General features: G+C 32.3%; 1 protein-coding gene across 1 annotated transcript; it reads left to right on the forward strand.

Moving 5' to 3' along the window:
- Nucleotides 1–385: 385 nt before the first annotated feature.
- On the forward strand, nucleotides 386–12,116 carry LOC134724914 (suppressor of SWI4 1 homolog). Its single transcript, XM_063588271.1, has 10 exons — nucleotides 386–491; nucleotides 2,438–2,608; nucleotides 3,997–4,320; nucleotides 5,622–5,698; nucleotides 6,009–6,116; nucleotides 7,269–7,382; nucleotides 8,180–8,323; nucleotides 8,949–9,103; nucleotides 9,832–9,888; nucleotides 11,740–12,116. The coding sequence occupies exons 1-10, from the start codon at nucleotides 471–473 to the stop codon at nucleotides 12,099–12,101; spliced, it is 1,533 nt and encodes a 510-aa protein (XP_063444341.1). The 5' UTR covers nucleotides 386–470; the 3' UTR covers nucleotides 12,102–12,116.
- Nucleotides 12,117–20,826: the final 8,710 nt, after the last annotated feature.

A 20,826-nucleotide genomic window follows, 5' to 3' on the forward strand; every position in this document is an offset into this window, starting at 1 on the left:
CTAGCCAAACCTTTCACTTGTATGACAGTCGCGGCAGAAAATTCCCCAAAATGGCGCATTTTTTCCTGAGAGGTATTGAAAAATATGTAACGAGATCTGAATGGTGTTTGTTATTTTGTTGTCATTTCCCCTGTCTGGTTTCGTAAATTTCCAATAATTCTACTGACTGAAATTTAGTTTTATTTCCAACTAACAGGGTGCACATTCAGCTTCAACAATGTTATTGAGTGAACGGTGATTTTCAAGTACAACTAAGTTTTAATTCAACCTTTCATATAACATCCACGGTAACTGCAAGTTCTCAAAATCAACGCATTGAATATTTTCCTATTTTTCACATTGATATTTAGTACGTTGTAGTGGATTTGGTGCTTTGTTGACAATAGTTGTTTTGTGTGTTTATGTCGTATTTTCTACCACCAAATTGATGACGTCTACACATCAACACAAGCACATGTTCAGAAAATAAAATGGGACGAGGAAAGAAATTGGTAAAGTCTTTATTTGCAGAATTCTGCTGGAAAAATAAGGATTGCATTAGATAAATCTGCAACAGAGAATCATATTCATCTGTAACAACTTTTTTCTGTCTAAATAAGTGTCACACGACTCACGAGACTATTCCAGTATAAATCGCTTTTATTCAAATTATATATATTAATATTATTAATAATACATTAAGGACGTGTCAGAAACTAAATAAATTTACCTCTTCAACCAGTTCATCAGTACATTGGCGGATCCAGGGAGAGGGGGTTGGAACCCCCCTTTTTTGGACTATCAATGCATTTGAATGGGGAGTGACATGTATAGTTGGAACCCCACCTCCCTTTTGTCCTGAGTTGGGAGCCCACCTTTTTTAAATGTCTTGACCCACCCCTGCAGTAGTAGTTTTCTTCATTTCAACAAAAGTATGCAGTAGCATTGCCATGCACTTGGGGCCAGAAATGAATTATAGTTATCCCGTACCATTGTAAACTCGTACCAACGTTAACTCGTACCACTTTACAAAAACTCGTACCAATGCAAACTCGTTCCAATGCAAACTCGTACCACTGCTAACTCGTACCAACTTATTTAAATGGAATGGTGTTTAATGATGTTTGTAATTCACTATCACCCAATACCTCTCAAGTCTGTAAAATGTATATAATTTGACCAAGTTGTAGCTAATGTTCCCTGGCTATTGGATAGAAAATACCGTGGCAGATTTGCTTTGTTGTCTCCTTTGACTTTTTTAAACTTTTACTGATTATTATTGAATTTAATTTTTAATCATTCCAAATTAATTTTTCATGAATAAGTCTTAGCAGTTAATCAAAATGAATTCCAAAATGAAATTCTTACTTTTTATAAATAACAAGTTACAATGAAATGTAACCGTTTCCTGTTCCCGAATTTTCCCGCCAAAAAGCACATGGCTTTCAACAATTGTAAACATAGCATTCAATTTGTGATCATGGATTACAGCATTAATTAATTTAATTTGGATAATTTGGATATAGATATTCAACTTAAGGTACAGTTAAAACATTGTTTTTTTCTTTCGTCTGGATTATAACTTCTTTGAAAGATCAGCTTAAAAAATAAAGCTTTTTAGAAAAACATTCGTATTTTTTACTATAAAATCCAGTATAAAATTCAAATAATTCAACATTAATTTTATTAAGTTTACAAAAAAATACCATAAAATTCGTAATTTTTAATATATTTTTGATGGTACGAGTTTGCAGTGGTACGACTTCCCAGTGGTATGAGTTAACTTTTTTGGTACGAGTTAACATGGTACGAGTTTCCGTTGGTACAAGTTAACTTGCTTCCCCTGAAATTACATTATTTTTGATGTCTTTTTGCCGTAACTCACTGCCTTATGCGGGTAGTAATCACAGGCACTTTTTTCTATCAATGGGAAGGTCGACTATACTATACAGGGAAAAAGTAGGTCACCACTGTCTCCACTTTATTCACTTTTGTACCCTTTAAAAGGGGGTCGGATCTTTATCAGGACTCCGGGATTGGGTGTTTTTAAGCTCAGAATATTGGGACTGATCCTTAAATTTTCTCTCAAATTTTAGGATGCCTGGATATAAATTTCTTTAAATTCGTGACCTGAGGACTTAATGTTTTTAAGCCCAGGATTTCTGGATCAGGACCCCTCCGACCTCCCTCCTTTATTAAAGTTAATATAAAAAATCTATACCTTATACATGTTACATGAATCCATTCATTGAATTTTTTCCTTTAACACTAATCCCTGAAAGTGTTCCTCTTCACGGTAATCTAGCTACATGTACAATTCACAAAATATGAACTTCCAACTTTTCAATGTATTTAACAAAACTTTACACTAACACATGACTTGTGATTGAATTCTATTTCAACTTTATGTATTTTATTATCTGTTATTATATTTGTATTGTTAATTTATCCCTTACAGGGACGGTCAGCCAAGAAGGCTAGGGCAAGTCAAACAGGAAATGTAGAAGAAGAATTTAAGAAAGCACCCCATTCCTTTGTCTTCCATCGTGGACATGTGGGAAAGAATATCAAACAGTTAATTACAGATATGAGACATGTGATGGAACCCTATACAGCCTCAAAGTTAAAGGTATTATAACTTGTAATACATTATAATTATAGCTTTTATACACTGGTCAGGAATTGGTTAAACATATTTTAATATAATAATCTTTAATTGTCATATAAGCATGATATAAGTAACATTATACTTGTGACATAAACAAAAATAATAACAACAATAAAATAACTGAGTTGAACACACATTTAATTAACAACTACTGGATTAAAGCTAAAGGAAGTGGATAATTGGGCAGAGCTTGTCTTTAATCAGAATGAATTACTTTTCAATTGAACATGAAGGATATATTGTTATCATGGTTATTTATGGGAACATTGTGTAACTTATCATTCAATTCATTAAGAGGCTGCAGTAAGTACTGAACAAGTATAATATATAGATGCAAGGGATCAGTACTATCTACATTTAGGATTTTTCATATTCACATGATATACAAACTTATTACAGAAACAGTATTCAAAACATAATTATACCCCCGCTTTCAAAAAAGGGGGGTATACTGTTTTACCTCTGTCTGTCAGTCCGTCAGTCAGTCCGTCCGTCCCATGAAACTTTCGTAACATTTTTCTCAGGAACTACACATCCACCCTTTCTGTAATTTGGTATCAACATTTATATATCATGTATATGTCAGCCATACCGTGTGATGCGTTTTCAGATTCATCATTCATCGACTTTCTGTTTACCGAACACTTGTATGATTTTACACATGATAGCCAAGTTGAAAATTTTCGTCACATTTTTCTCAGGAACTACAATACAAGGATTTCTGAAATTTGATTTCAGGATTTATATAAGTCAGCTTTACCGTGTGATGCGTTTCCAGATTCATCACTCGGCATGCAACTTCCTATTTACCGAACACTTGCATATTTTTACACTATTAATATTATCCACTTGCGGCAGGGGTATCATCAGTGAGCAGTAGCTTGCAGTTTCACTTGTTTAACCTTCTAAGTGTAGGAAAAGTACCAGTTCATTTTAAAATAAAAACACCCTTGAATTATTCATTTGAATTTTATGGATGTACATTTTTAGTATAAACATTTTGTAAAGGTGTATAAAACCCCACAAATTTATGCTTCTGTGAAAAGACATTTTATATTCCTTGATGCATGAGAATTGGTAGTGGTACCCACAAAAATATCTAATCTTTAGTATTTTCACTGCTATAATTATTCCTGATACCTGAACTGATTCAATATATTTCCTTCCTACAATGCAATTTATATGCCTCAGTAGCCATGATGGCAACTGCTATGTATATCTATTGATACCTTGACTTGTAATACATTTTGATTCAATATATGTCTTTCATACAAGTCATACAATGTAGTCTTCTATAGCCACAATGTCAACAATATTTCATGTATTTAATGCATTTGATAACATTACAGGTCAGAAGAAAAAATGTACTGAAGGATTATGTGGGTGTGGCTGGACCTCTTAATGTATCACATTTTCTCATGTTCACAAAAACAGAAGTGGCCACAAACTTTAGAGTTATCAGAATACCAAGAGGCCCCACGTTGACTTTCAAGATACAGAACTATTGTTTAGCCAGAGATGTCATTACATCTCTCAAAAGACCAAACTTGGAACAGAAACAGTTCCAGCACCATCCCCTCCTTGTCATGAATAATTTCAGTGGTGACGATGTGCACCTGAAACTGATGGCCACCATGTTCCAGAATATGTTCCCATCTATTAATGTCAACAAGGTTTGTATATTCATGTTCCAGAATATGTTCCTATCTATTAATGTCAACAAGGTTTGTATATTCATGTTCCAGAATATGTTCCTATCTATTAATGTCAACAAGGTTTGTATATTCATGTTCCAGAATATGTTCCCATCTATTAATGTCAACAAGGTTTGTATATTCATGTTCAAGAATATGGTCCCATTAATATATGTTAATACATGAGATAAATCATATAATAAAAATCAAATGGTTCATTAAAATTTATCAGGCTTAAGTGAAAAAGAGGCGAAAGATACCAAATGCATAGTCAATTTCACCAGTTTGCTCAATATGTGTTGGAAAAAACTGAGCATAAAGTTTTGTCACTTGGTGATGGAAGTCACATGACAGATTCGTCTGAAAACCGTATCCTGGAACTGGCCAAGCTGAATTCTCCTAACATTTTATTTATAATTTAAATAAAAATCTTGCAATAGAGTCATGGTCATACTATATATATACAAAAAGATAAAATAAAGCAACTTATTTTTCATGAATATAACTTCATGTAAATAAACAAATAAAGATTCAAGTTCTACATCTCCGCAACGAATTTAATTTGCAATATTTTTCTAATGTCATATTGTGAAAGTCACTCTGAAATATTGATCTGTATATCTTGAAGGTAATATATGGGGTGGAACTTAAATCAGTGTTTCACCTACAACAAGCTTTTTTTCAAAGTGAATGTGTGTTCGTGGTCTAGTGGTTAAGACTGATGGCTACAGTGCTGAAGGTCTCGAGTTCGATTCTCACTCAGGGTGCTAAAATTATCAGTACATCAGAAGGGTAATTTTCACCCTCTCACACACATCTCTGGTACCCAGACTGGAGTTTAAACTAGACTGGGTACTTTGGGGGCCTCAGTTGGTCAAAGTTGTCCCCTGCTTTGACCTGGAGATCAATCTTCTGATATTTCTCTGGTTTGTCTGTTTCCACCGAGTGGCCCGGTGGTTCTCTCAGAGTACTTCGGCTTCCTCCACCATAATAACAGACTTCCCAGTGTCCTACACGCTCCCTTGGGCAGTGTTGGGTGGGGATTGTTCTGGTGGTGGGATAATATTGTAAAGGACACATCTCCATTAATCCTTCGGGAGTGTACATGGATCCACTGTACCCTTGCAGTCAATCAAGGGGTGCATCTAAATTGGCGGAACCTCAAGTACATACATACAATGGCTCAACACCTGCAAGAGTTTTTGATTTTATTTCACATGTAGACATAACATACATCATTTGTACATGTACACTAACTTAATCATGTTAATGTTTTTCAGGTAAAATTAAACCAGATAAGAAGGTGTGTAATGGTGAATTATAATCCAGAAACAAAGACCATAGATTTTAGACACTAGTAAGTTTCCAAACAGACATTTATAAATGTAATACATTGTAGCATACATTTATGTTTGGAATTCGAATGATATATATACCAATATTGCTAAAGGGATTGAGTGAAAAGAAGAAGTTTTAGTTCATTTTCTATATAACAATAGTAGAAGAGAATTATACAAGTTCCTTTCTTGTAAACAGAGCCCAAATGAATTTAAAATGAGAGAATGCATAATTTTATAATGATTATTCAAGTCCTTTTCACTAACATAAAAAGGTAAATTTAAAACCTTCAAATTGGAAATGATTTATACTATATTTTATATATTTAGCAATATAAGAGTAGTACCAGTTGGTATGAGTAAAAGTGTAAAGAAACTGATCAAGGCAACAGTACCTGATATGAGTAAATATAGTGATGTCAGTGAATATATTACAAAGTAAGTTTAGTTTAGTTCTGTACTGTTAAAGATGTTTGACCTATAATGGTTTACTTTTATAAATTGTCATTTGGATGGAGAGTTGTCTCATGGGCACTCATACCACATCTTTCTACATCTATTGATAAAAGGGTATATAGGTCAACTTCTATTTCTTGGTCTTTGAAACCATCCCTTCCTTACCAAAATCTGTTTCTTTCCCTAGTATAATCAAAAATGATAAGTAATTTCTTCCCAATGTTAGGCACCAAGGGTCATTAGAATAAGCCCTTGAAATAATCATACTGATAGACTAGTGAAAATTAACAAGAAGTTAAATGGAAAATTTTATTTTCTAGCTTTTTTTTTATTGGAGAGTTATATTTCTGTAAATATGTCAGAAGTTTAATAAAAATTGTGGGAATTCAATCAAAATTTGTCTTTTTGAATATACGTATACTTTTGTTGTTTATGTTAATTTGGAAACATAGTTTATCATGTAAACTAAATAGGTCAAAAGAACCAAACTTTCCTTTGGTACAAGCTGGTAGAGTAATCATAAATCAAAACTAAAAAGACAACATCCTAGTTATGTCTAGAAAGTTTTTTCTTTTTTATGCTCCACCTACGATAATAGAGCCTACAATAGTAGAGGGGCATTATGTTTTCTGGTCAGTGCGTCTTTTTGTCCATTCGTTCATTCATTTTTCATCCGTGCGTCCATTCGTCCCGCTTCAGGTCGAAGTTTTTTTGTCACGGTAGTTTTTGATGAAGTTGAAGTCCAATCAACTTGAAACTTAGTATACATGTTCCCCATGATATGATCTTTCTAATGTATAATGCCAAATTAAAGTATTGACCCCAATTTCACGGTAATGATTTTATGATTTTATACTGTAACTGTGCTGTTTGTTTAGTCAAAATTAAATGTATTGACCCCTTTTAACGTTGGCCCTGATCATTATAAACCCCTGTTTGTGATCGTAATAATGTGTTTCTGAAGTGTTTTGATATGAAACAGGATAAAAATTGTCTTATGGCGCATCAACACCTTATTCATGTTGGTAATTAGCCTTGTGCAAATAAATTTTCTACTTTGAGACAAAGTTTAGTTATTCTATATGTATCGCCTTTGACATGTTTGACATCGTTTTAATTTGTTTCTATTTTCAGAGCTGGTTATTTATCAGACAGTGAGGCTGAGTTAGATGGGGAACACAATGAAGTTGTTTTACCACAACATGTGGGTAGCAGAGGAAATATTCAAGCCACTAAAAGTGCAATTAGGTCAGTGAATCTCCCATGACCCACCATTTCTTTGGGGCACCCATTACACAATAAATATTATTCAGTTAATTTTACCTGAGAAAAAAATACTAAATATAGTAATTTATTTTGTTGTGAATGAAATTTTCCTAAATTATACCTAAATTAATGTAGTTACTATGCTGAAATATAATCTGGTTTACCTGAGCAGTGATTGATTTATTTATACATATGTACTTTCATTAAAACTCGCATCTTTTTTATTTACATTAAGGTGGTACATAACACTACAGAGAGATAACTCTGTAAAATCATCTGAATGTTTTAATTTTAATGAAAGTTCTATTGTTAGGAAAATATAAATATTCTATATTACCAAAATAGTGTTTGTCAAGCTGCTATATATCTAACCAATGTTTTTGATAATGTATCTAGTTCAAGTTTTTTTTAATTTGGTAATTTTGTCAAAGGGTCAAATGTTGTCAAAATTAAACCAGTCGAAGTGGTTTTAGTCAAAGTGTTAGGTTGACTGTTGTTTGTCTTTACATCACAAAATTGGTTTCTGTTATCTCACTTTCGTTTGCCTTGACCAAATGTTATTAAATTCCTATGCAATACTTATTACCTATGTTTGACCAAATACAGATAAAGTTCTAATTTTGTTCTTGAGATAATTTATAAATGGAATATATTGTATATTTATAAGCAAGAACAGCTGTGTGTACACCTTCTTTTATTTTTTCAAAAAAATATGAAATATTGTAAGGGCTTGTATTTTGTTTGGTATGAATTTTATTCAGCTGATTTATTTTCTACAGATTGACAGAACTAGGTCCAAGACTTACATTACAGTTAGTCAAGATTGAAGAAGGTATCTGTGATGGAGAAGTTATGTTTCATGAATTTATTGAGAAGACTGGTGATGAGGTTAAACAATTGAAAGCTCTGAGAGAAAAGAAAAGGTTTGTTTTGACGCAGAAACATGTCTAAATCAGAACCATTTAGGCTGAAAATATCAGCTGTGTTAGACAGGTGTTTTGTTAACACTGTTAACTGTTATAGCCATGGACATTTTTTTCCTAGAATTATTTACTATAGATACTCTCATGATCATTTCAAAGAAAATCCTCAGAAACATGCAAAAGAATTTTCTATAAATTTTTTGTGAAGAATGTCATGCTGTGTGGATTCAGTAGAATGTGTCCCTGTGCTTGTAGTGTATGCCCATATATTTTTACAGTTAGGGTTTTTTTGCTTGTGAGAGAGCTATCTACTTTTTCTATTATCATTATAAATGTTTTATCTTTTATGCTGTGTTTTTGGTCTCTCGTGGAGAGTTTTCTCAATGGCAATCATACCACATCTTTTTTTTTATATTAGCAATAATTTTTGGGTTAATTTAGTTGCAACTTGAAACTAAATGCATTAAATATATCCTTGTTTAGTAGTGTTACAATGATAACTTAACTAAACTTCATGGCTTCATTGAAATTGTCCTTGGCAAATATTTATTTTTTTAATTCTTGCAGGACAATTTATTACTTGATAACATATTACATTAATGACAGTGCACGATTTATTTTTCAGAAAGTTGAAAGAAATTAGGAAAAAGAAACAAGAAGAAAATGTGAAAAAGAAGCAAGATGAAAAAGAGGCTAATAAGGTGAAATCGTTGGAAGGAATGAAGAAAAGTGATGATGAGGAGGAAAGTACAGACGAGGAGAAGGAGAAAGTTGAAAATGGTATGTATTCTGTATTACGCAATTGACGGCTAGACCACATTTTGTTTCTGACGTCTGTGCTGTCAAGTTGTAGGGAAATTGTTATAAGGTCACATAGGCAACAGAGAATTCGCAAAATGGTCGGTCTTGTCGGTCAAAATGAGGCTCCTACCAGTATTTTGAAAGCTTGTGGCGGTCCCGATGACAGCCGTTGTTTTTGTGAACTCGGACAAGACATATTTCAAAGTTAACTGTTAAGGAGGTGTTGGAGAATTAGTTCATAGTCTTCCTTCAACAAAATGCAAATACATATTTTGGTATGATTGCTAAGAAGACAACTGTCCAATGGAAACACTAATTCAAAATTGAAAACAACAAAAGGTCATTGCTCAAATATGAAAACAATCAAAATACATAGAACAGTATTGGAAAAACAACATAGTTAAATTACTGAGTGACATAAACCCTACTGAAACATGTAAAACTGGGGGTTGTCTTAGGTGCTCCGGAATGGTTAGCTTATTTTGCTCCACTAAGGCACATGTTGTGTAGTTGCTCATGTAAGTACAAACCCAGCAAGTTAAGAAAGAAAAATGCATAGCATACGAAAAAGATAGAAGAGGTAGTATGAGCAAAAAACATGTGTTTGTTTTAGAAAAAATGTTGTCAAACTAATCTGAAAACCAATTTAGTCAGCATGTTAAGTTTATAAATTTGCAGTTATAAGACATAATTTTTTATATTTTTAGACCGTGATGATGATAGAGAGTACTACAAACAGGAAGTAGGTGTGGAACCTGATGCAGGTATGATAATCAACAAAAAAACATATTCGTTTATCGCTATTTTATGAAAATTTCTGTTGATCTTACTTGATAATTTCCTTTTTCACCACAGTAGAGTGATGTGAAAAGTAATTGCTAGATACTAAGGGCATATATGTGGATTTGTCAATGAAATTTTCAATGTCGTCAAGGTTTAAAATAGCGAATACTCTGTACCAGCTCAAGCTAGAAAATTAATCTTGATGCGATGACTAATGGCAATCCATAAAATATATCAATTTCAATTGTATATCAGGTTATCTTTGGATCAGTTTTTGGCAGATTGTTAAATAAAAAAGAGGTACTTACCTTTTAGTTGTGTTCAGTGGCCATGTTTTGTGACCTTTTACGTCGCAATTAAATGGACCGTGAAATGATAGAGAGCAGTAACTTTCTTCACATTCCCAATTTTGGGTACTGTCGATTCAAAAATTTCTTTGTGGACAGAACAATTTTTAAAATTTCATGAAATACTTTGTACAAATTATAATATATGGATAAGAAATATGAGTTTCAGTTTTTACATAAAAAATCATTTTCTATTCATTCCAATTTAATGGAAAGGGAAACAATCGCAACAAATCTGAATTAAACAGTTTAGATACTTTTTTGTTTTAAATGACTGACTACATTTGAGACAAAGAGCCCACAGAACCAAATACAAAAATACATCTGCTACTATCGAAAACCAAAACAGCTGTGCTCTTGGTCAGTAAATGTTACTCAGTACTTGGAATACAAAATTTTGGTTGAATTCTGAGTCTTCAGTACTATAATTGTACTGGAAACTTTTATCACCATAACCATAAGGCCTTATCAAAGGCTTAGCTTATTACAACCTAATTACAGGAGAATAAGATATAACAAATTTCTGACATGACTTCTACATCTGTCTTACATGATTTAGCTCTTAGATTAATGGAAATAAATATGTTTCATCTATGTTATACATGTTATAAAGTGTCTTTCACCATTTCAGATTGTAAAATAGCAGAACACTAATAAAAATATACAATTTTTATTAAAAAAATAAATTAATCATTCATATTACTTTTTATCTAGGGAAGGATATTATAAGTTTTAACTGTTTAAAAAAGATACACAATATCCTGAATATTTTAGGATTAATTTATGTCAGCTTTGCCATACAAGGAGAGATTACTCAGATAAATTTTCCTTCATTAATTTACCTTCTGTAGCAAGAAAATCAGTCCCTTGACCGTAATTTGAAATTCTATTTTCTGAAATATTACAGAATTATTTTCTCATATTTTATCTTAAAAATCTGTGGTTTGGTTTTCTTTCTATTATACAAAATTGGTTTTTCAATCTATAATATATGCTAAAAAGTAAAATGACAAAAATAATGAACTTCAAGGAAAATTCAAAACAGAAAGTCCCTAATCAAATGGCAAAATCAAAAGCTCAAACACATCAAACGAACGAACAACAACTATCATATTCCTGACTTGGTACAGGCATTTTCTTTGTGAGATGATGGTGGATTGAACATGGACAGTCGTATCATAATCCATTATAGATTGTACAACAATAAAAGGATTCCTTATTTTTATTATTATGAAATTTTTATAATAGGAATTACTTACCATATCAGAGAATCTGAATTTATCAATGATTGTAAAGGTTTTATTGTTATACATTTAGTATGGTGATTAATGCTTTTGTGATGTGCTGTTTGTCTTTTCATCTTGGTCATTCCCAAGTCAATTACTGCTAACTATCATCTTATGCTTTTAGGCCATTCCTAATTAAAGGTGAAATTAGTTGATTATATATAAGATATTCTGATCATTTCTTTTATAATACTTTCAGAGTTGTTTCCAAAAGCACGAGCCCAAAAGAGAAATAGATCTCATTCAAGACCTAATGATAAAACTAAAAGATTCAAGAAAGATACAGAAAAAGATTTTACAAATCGTAAAGAGAAAGATTTTACCAATCGAAAAGGGAAAGATTTTAATAATCGCAAAGAGAAGGATTTTGATAATCGTAAAGACATAAAATCAAATTTCAAAGGAAACAAGTTTTCTAAAGGAAATTCAAAGGACAAATTGAAATCTGGGAAAGGTTTTTCAAAGGACAAAATGTATGGAAAGGACAAGAAATTTTCAAACAAAGGTTCATTTGCAGGGAGGGGCAAAGAGAAAAAGACAGGTTTTCGAAAGAAAAAATAAAGTTTTGATGATGTATTATTTACTTTTTCTTGTAAAGAATTCTACAATCCATCATTTGATAATGCTGCAGTAAATTCATAAATATTGCAAGGTTTTTATTAGTGCAAATAATGCAACTGGATGAATATGCCAATATAATAAAAACTTAAGTGCAAAATCTAAAGCTCAAAAACACATCAAACAAATGGATAACAACTGTCATATTCCTTACTTGGCACAGGCATTTTCTTATGTAGAAAATAGTGGATTGAACCTGGTTTTATAGCTAGAAAAACTTCTCACTTGTAAGACAGTCACATTAAAGTTTCATATTTTGACAACAATGTGTGAACAAAACAAATACAGCAGTCAACATTGTGTTATAATCTTTAATTACCTAAAAAAAAATATATGTAACACAGAAGCACAAAATTGCATAAGTAACAAGCATATTAGAAAAAATTAAAGACAAGAATACACAAATTTACCATAGTACAATAACACAATGACGGGATGTATAAGTACAGAGCCAAGTCATATATGTAACAAAGAAATATTAAAAGGCATATAGACAAAGCACATAGCAAAAATGAAAGATAAGCAACAAAAATGTTTTACAAAAGCACAATAACATAATGTATAAGAACAGAGCCATGCTATGTGTATCAAAGTAACACTAAAAGGCATATATAGACAAAGCACATAAGCAAAAATAAAAGACAAGAATACGAGAATATCATAAAAAATAAAGACAGGATGTACAAGTACCACAAGTATCTTAATCACAATAAAAACAAACAAATTTTCAACAAAGTAGTAAATTTCATTATGTATTCTACTTCTTTCTTCAATATAAATTTGGTAGTGATTTAGCAAAAGAAGACCACAATAAATACTTAAGATACAGTTCACAAACAAGAATGTATCCATAATACACGGATGCGCCCCTCACACTATCATTTTCCATGTTCAGTGAACCGTGAAATTGGGGTCAAAATTTTAATTTCGCATTTAAATTTGACAGACCATGTCATAGGGAACATATGTACTTAGTTTCAAGTTGATTGGACTTCAACTTCATCAAAAACTACCTTGACAAAAACTTTAATCTGAACTTCACACTATATGTACCATTTTCTATGTTCAGTGGACCATGAAATTGGGGTAAACACTTCAATTTGGCACTAAAATTAGAAAGATCATACCATAAGGAACATATGTACTAAGTTAAAAGTTGATTGGACTTCAACTTCATCAAAAACTACCTTGACTAAAAACTTTAACCTGAATCCAGACGAACGGACATACAGAGGGACGGATGGACGTACTGACCAGAAAACAAATGCCCTTCTACTAATGTAGGTGGGGCATAAAAAGCATGCAATATGAATATTTCTGAACGATGACGTCTTTCGGGTGAAATTTCAACTGATTCACTCTTGATGTAGTAATGATGCAGAATCACAATTCATAAAGCTCCTCACTTTTACCTTCAGTTTCTGTTTAGTAGTTCGAAAAGGTGATTTCATTTTTAAGCCATATTCAAATATGAATATCAATGATGATAAGGAATAAACTGAACTCATTGGATCTAAGCATTATCTTGCTAAATCATTAAAAATGTCTTAAAGGTGCTACCAATGTATTGCTTGGACATTTATAGTAATAATATTCAAAGCTTGAGCTATTTGATAATAGATTGTACACATCCATTGAATGGTAAGTAAGTTTCAAATATGTACTTTCAGAAGAAATATATAAAACCCATCTTTACAAAATGAAATTAAATTGATGTGATGTAAATTAAACAACATGACCAACACTTGTTTTGATGCAAGATAATGAGAGATAGATAGTTCACAAGTCAGATCTTTGGCGCTCTAAAACCAGTTTCAATTCACCATTTTCTACATTTTAAAATGCCTGTGGCAAGTCAGGAATATGACAGTTGTCCATTCGTTTGAAGTGTTTTATCCGGTTTCAATTTTCATTGGAGTTCAGTATTTTTATGATTTTACTTGTTAAAATTTCGATAAAGCACACATCTTAAATAAAACAAACAAACATTTAGGATTCAGTGACTTAACAACAGAGTCTTGACTAGTGTTAGAAATAAGCTGATTCCTATATCTTTCTATGACCCATATTGCTAGGCTAGCTACAATACGAACAAAAGGTGGGTAATATTCTGGGATCTTTTAATTATTTTGCGGAATATTCCTGCCAATAAACATTAGCACAACAACAATAGTAACAAGACTTAATACAATAATTAATCCAGAAATGTTACAAAATTGCACCCCACTTGATCTTGCTATTATGACTGCATAATGACTTGATATAGTTCATTTTATAATCCAATAATTAAATTTCATTATGTATTCTATTTCTTTCTTCGATATAAATCTGTTAGTGATTTAGCAAAAGAACACAACAATAAATACTTAATGGTGTTTTAACATTAAGAACACAGAAGATACTGTCCTATAGCAAAATGATTATAAGGTGGACTGACCGGAAGCAAGATATAGTGTGCGTTTAATTTGTTGAGGTGTTATACACAAACATTTCGTTCGAAATTAAAATTTCACATGAGACATCTAGTGTGTAAGCTGTCCTTTTTTAGTTTATCTTCACTAGGACTCCACAACTACCAAATAAAACCAAAATACAAATACTTACGACACTGATTTGATAAAACATATAACTAAAATGCTAACAATGTATGGTACATATGGAGTTTTAATTGACCGAGGGTATCACCAGCCCAGTAGTCAACGCTTCTGTGCTGACATATAATCATTGATATTGTCATATTTATAGATTAACTGTTAACAAAACTTTTTAATTTTTAAAATACCAAGGCTTTTTCTATCTCAGGAAAAGATTATCTTATAAGTTGTATTTGGTAAAACTTTTAATAATTTTGGTCCTCAACGCTCTTCAACTTCGTACTTCATTTGGTCTATTTATTTGTTTTTGGTTTTTGAATTCGAGCGGCATTGGTGAGTCTGTGTAGATGAAACGCACGTCTGTCGTGAATACAAAGTTTAATCCTTGTATCTATGATGAGTTTGTCAACAGCAACTCCTGAAATGTGAATGGTTGCAATCCTTGATGATAGGCAGCACTCATTACCTGAACTGCCACAACATCATAAGAAAGATCAAGGTATCTTTTTAACCCAAAGAATATTTCATTGCACATAAATCACTCGGTCATGTTGGTTTCATGGAATTGTCAATGAAGGTTAAACTTTAGAAGGTCTAGTTAGTGTTAACAAATTGATAGTGTTAAGGGCAAACTAACTTAACTTTATTGGCTCTGTTTATTTATCTTATAGAAAGTATTTTTGAATGCAGATGTAAGTCCAAAGCACTATTCATCAGTTGCGCTCACATAAAAAAAAACAATGAAAGCCAAGGATATTTAACTACCTGAATGATTTAGGACCTTATTGACCGCTCATGACACACAAAGAATCTCAACATCCTCCTAGGGTCAACTTTGCATGAACTTGGAACCTTTGGTTTCTAAATACTTCATATATTTATCCTATATGATGGCGTGAGTCAAATATTTTAAATGAACTTTTGAATTTTCATCGGAGTTCAGTATTTTTGTGATTTTACTTTTTGATACGAAATTGCTTATTTCGTTTGTGTTGTAGTAATTGTTGTATCATAATCTATAAACAAACAAAATTGATAAAATAAGAAGACTAATCTGGGGTTCGATGGTATTTTGGATAAATAATTCTTCAATTGCTTGCCAAAATCAGACTTAAAGATTGCAGCTTGAATAAAAAAATTCCCGAGGCACATACGCATAATGGGAATGGATTGTCTTCTTGCACATGTGTAATAAATGTACGTGTAGGCGTAGGAATTTTTGGCGCCAAATAATTAGGTTGTTAAGTGACTGTTTTATATAGTTAATTCTAGCCTGTACTTCGTACTGTGATCGCAGAATGAATTTCTATATAAGTTGGACACTTTATTTACTACTAAATTTCAAGTTTGTGACCAACAACAGAAAGAATTTGGGACGCACAGTTCAACAATATTCACAATGATCAACAGACAGTTACAAATTTCAGAGGAAATGTTGTGAAATCAATATAAATTCAACCAGTAAGTGTCTGTCGTGTTGAAAGAAGCAGAATTAAGCTGTAATCTAGCCAAAAGACCCATCTGCCGCGAGGGCTAAACAGAAGACATCTGAAGATATTGAACTTTTAACATGTTTAAATTATCGAAAAAAATAGTAAAGATGGCAGACTCTTCAGGAGGTGGGTGGAAATTGGTCTAGGAGTATATCGTAAATCGAGTTTGGCGGACAATTCAGAAGATGACAGAACAATATTTCGAGCACAAAACAGAGCGGAAAGGAAGATCAAAGCAGACAGAGTACAGAGGAGATCCAGCGCTGACCCTTATGTAAATCCAGCGAGATCCAGTGGAAGCAGAGATAGACAGACAGTATTAAGGAAGCCTGGTGTTTGTTATAATTGTTACAAGCCTGGTCATTGGCAAAATGAGTGTCCTGAAAAGAAACGACCAAAGTGTTGTAATTTAGCTTTGGGTTTGATATAAAATCAAATTTTAAGTTAGAACGGGGAAGTCGTTTATTGAATTTGAATTCTGCTCACAAAGAGGTAAACGAAACCATGGTCAATTGTGTTAACGGTTCGGTCAGTTATGCAGTCCTGGAGCTAGTCAACAACAGAAGTTTGTGTTGTGTTTTTCTTTAAATAGTTTACTTTATATGTTTAAAGTGGAAAGAAGACTAGTCGATTCAAAAAATATGTAATGATTTTATTATATCTTCAGAAACGACTTATATACCTATATGGAGTTATTTTCTTTCAGAACTTCAGGTCATTCTTTTTCAGAATCAACCCGGACGATACCATGTTTCAATGGTATATGCTCCAAGGCATAAAATGATGACCTGTGTAAGGTCATTATTTTCCTGGATTAACATGCAATCTATGATTTACTTCAACATTTTATTCGTCTTATAGTTTTTTGGTGCCGATTTGGATATTTATTTTCTAAAGTTCAACCGATGATAGATGTAAAAGAAACCGTCATTGGAGACCCGCAATTTAATTTTAGAAACAAATAACGTGAAGTTTTGTTGATTTATCGCTATAATAATTATAAAGAAACATTATCATATAGGTCAGATGAATTTTAATGTCGACTTTCATAAAATAAATCCAGATTTAACATATTCGTGTGTAAGATTTTGAAAATCTTATTGAGTCAAACTGAATAGGTTGATTGCTTAACGTCCAGTGGCAAATATTTCATGCATGTTCAGAACGATACACACTGAATAGGAAATCATACTGTGACCTACATGTATTTATATTCGTCTTCGTGTCAGTTCGTAACTTTTTTAAATTTATGTATACCTTTTACTCTATCAAATGATCAACTAATAAAATAATCTTATATTCTATTGAATAACACGAATGGGTCGGCGCGGAGGGTATATACTTGTATCCTGATTATCTTTTAATAAAATGTATTGCTGTTCGAAAGACAATCTTTCTGAATTTTTCATTCGATTCAAGTAAAATGGTTAAATAAATAACAACTTTTCCGCGATAGAAATAACATAACAAAACGAGAAAAAAACACATACCCCTCCCCATTTTCCATAAGCTAAGTGATACAATAAATAACTTACAATGTGTCTTGTATTTGTCATACACCGTTATCGGATGGTAACAATACATTTGTGTCTTACTTCATGCAGTTACAGTAATATTTTTATTGTGTATGGATAATAATTTTTAAAAGGTTTATATCTAGAGTTTTATTTCACATTTTAAATGAGCCGTAGGGCGTATTAAATCTGAACGCATTAGAAAGGAATATCCCACTTTAGTGTTGTCGGTAAAAAAGGATACTTAATTTTACAAATCTTTATAAAATTAATATTTTTTGACGGCATATAAGTCAGATAATGCATATTTTAAGGTTTTTCTTGTCGTAGAACACACCTCGGGGTGTCAGGATTGTTCAAAGAAAGACCTCCCTCCGGTCGGTCTTTCATTTGATCAATCCTGTCACCCCTCGGTGTGTTCTACGACAAGAAAAACCTTAAAATATGCATTATCTATAACATAATGTTGTCAGAACACAAAACATATAGATTAAAATGAATAGCTGTAAATGTAGATAAATTTGAGAATATTATCATGATGTCAAATATCAAAATTAAAGTGAAAACTTGGTTCACAGTTTTCATGGTTACTATGGCGAACTGCTTTCGAATAACAACCAGTAGCCACTTCCGACAACTCCGTTTTGAAGGATTTCTAAATCATTTACGAAAATTTAATTATCTAGATAAATCGATGATGTTTTTGCGTTCATGGTCCAATTCAATTGCGAGTGATTGTTGTGACGTCATGCTGCTTTGCTAAATTCAGGAACGTTTCTGTCTTTATATACACAGAGACAGAATATGGTATTGTATGCCTCTGGTAAAGACCACGAACATCACTCAAACTGACCTTTAAATTGTTTTACATTTGTCATTACGGGACCTTTCAAGCTGACAAGCGGTATGAGCTTTGCTCTTCGTTCATGGCCTTACGGTGACTTATATAGTTGTTAATACTGTGGCATACACAAAATTTAGAAGATAGTAATCAAAATGGTAAAACATACTATAAAGAGTAACAATTGATCATTATGCTGAAGTTTTGAACGGTCAGTTCCTTATTGACATCATAAATAGTTGCTGATTTTTGAGTTTTTTTAAACAAATTATCGGCAATCTTATTGGAACGAACTGTGCGCCCTTTCTTGCCGACTATTTCCTTTTTTCATATGAGTCAGAGTTTTTCATAGTATCAAAGAAGTCAGATCATATACATTCACATTAATAATGTTCTTTCCATTAACAATCAAATCATCTCTGATTAGGTTGCATTAGTATACTGTTTCCTCAAAAACTACAAATTATAAAGAAACCGCAGTCACGGCTGCATCCGCCTTTTTTTTTATAGACCTATACCTCTAATTTGACATGAGCGGTCATCTCAGTACTAAATCTATGACAAAAAAACTAATGATGAGTAGAAGGTTGATGAACTGCTCTGTCTATATAATGTACCTTTTTGTTTTTCTTTGTTGACATTTGTTTGTTTTATGGAGAATAAGATTTTAACAATGTGGACTGCTGCACCCTTATATTTTGTCTGTTAGTTTTGTTCACACATTGCTGTCAATACAAAGGAATGTCATACATCTGACATACAAGTGAGAGGTTTGGCTAGCTATGAGACCAGGTTTAAATCTACCATTTTCTACATGAGGAAAAGCATATACTAAGTCAGCAGGAATATAATATCAAAAAGAAAAAGTGATAAGATTGCCAATGAGACAACTCTCCACAATAGACCAACACGACACAGAAATTAACAACTAAAGGTCACCGTACGGCCTTCATCAATGAGCAAAGCCCATACCACATAGTGATATGAGTTCGTTTCCAGTAGTTTGGTATGATGTAGCTTTTCATTGTGCCATTTAAGAAGGAACTTTCTAATTTGAATTTTCCTTGGAGTATTTTTTATCAGAAGAAACACCAGCAGTTTGATCAGAAGAAACACCCGCATAGCTAGATAATACAATTAATCATCTAATTACTACTACAATTTAATATTAATCAGTATTATAATTTTCACTGTTATTAATATAAGTTAGATAAATCATACAAATCTAATCTTGAATTTCATCCGAATTCTTTCTTAATTTTCGGAACACGTTTTAGAAATTTAAATGTTACGTCACTTTGGGCGTTGCATTGACAATGGCTAACAAGGTTGTGATTTTGTAATGTTTTCGTTTTAATTCTTAAGCTAGTCACCACTTCAGTTATTTCATGTATGTCTATTATTTGGTCATTTCATAAAATTTATTGTTTGCAGAACTATGTGTTATTCTTGATAATAATGATGTTTTTTGTCCAAGGCGGATAACCCTGGCCTCACAACTTTTTAAAATTTTTGTTCCTCAGCGATCTTCAACCTTGTAGTTGTTAGGGCTTTCAATGTTTTTACATCTGAACATAGTTTTGTGTGGACGTAGCACCCGTTTGGCGTATGAAAATATGTTTTAACCTGTAACTTTTTGGTGGCTTTTATTCGTTTGTTTCTCTGTCCTACATTTTCTCCCATTTATCTGTTTATTTATTGTAACCCTGTCGTGTAATGTTGTCATTTTAAAGTTATTATTAACACTGCCATTGAAACGGGAGGTTTGGCTTGCCACAAAACCAGGTTCAACCCAGATTTTTTTCATAAAATACCCTGAACCAAGTCAGGAAAATGGCCATCGTTATATTTTCGTGTATGTGTGTGTTACATTTCGGTGTTGTGTCTCTGTTGTGTTGTAGTTCTCTTATATTTGATGCGTTTCTCTCAGTTTTAGTTTATAACCCGGATTTTTTGTTCTCTATTGATTAATGAATTTTGAACAGAGGTATACTACTGTAGCCTTTATTTGTCCTTTAATTTTTAACATCCTTTGTTTCCAAATATTCGACATAGAGCGTTCCTGAGGATATTAAAACAAGAATAGCTATTCGGACGCATGAAATTCATAAAGTGTTGTTTCAAATTTTAATACATAATTCTTCATATTTAAGAAAATGCTATCAATTCTTGGGCCTACTTGGTCCAAAACCATACTTTATGTCTTTAAAATAAATAAATAAATAA

This window comes from Mytilus trossulus, chromosome 7, assembly GCF_036588685.1.
Source record: "Mytilus trossulus isolate FHL-02 chromosome 7, PNRI_Mtr1.1.1.hap1, whole genome shotgun sequence".
In the NCBI taxonomy this organism is placed as follows: Eukaryota; Metazoa; Mollusca; class Bivalvia; order Mytilida; family Mytilidae; genus Mytilus; species Mytilus trossulus.

Bases quoted from the DNA above. Each gene is read 5' to 3' on its own strand.
- LOC134724914 (XM_063588271.1), top strand. From the start codon at position 471: ATGGGACGAGGAAAGAAATTG. The intron at 5,699-6,008 runs GTAAGTTTCCAA...TTATATATTTAG, and splicing joins ACCATAGATTTTAGACACTA to CAATATAAGAGTAGTACCAG. The intron at 7,383-8,179 runs GTCAGTGAATCT...TATTTTCTACAG, and splicing joins GCCACTAAAAGTGCAATTAG to ATTGACAGAACTAGGTCCAA.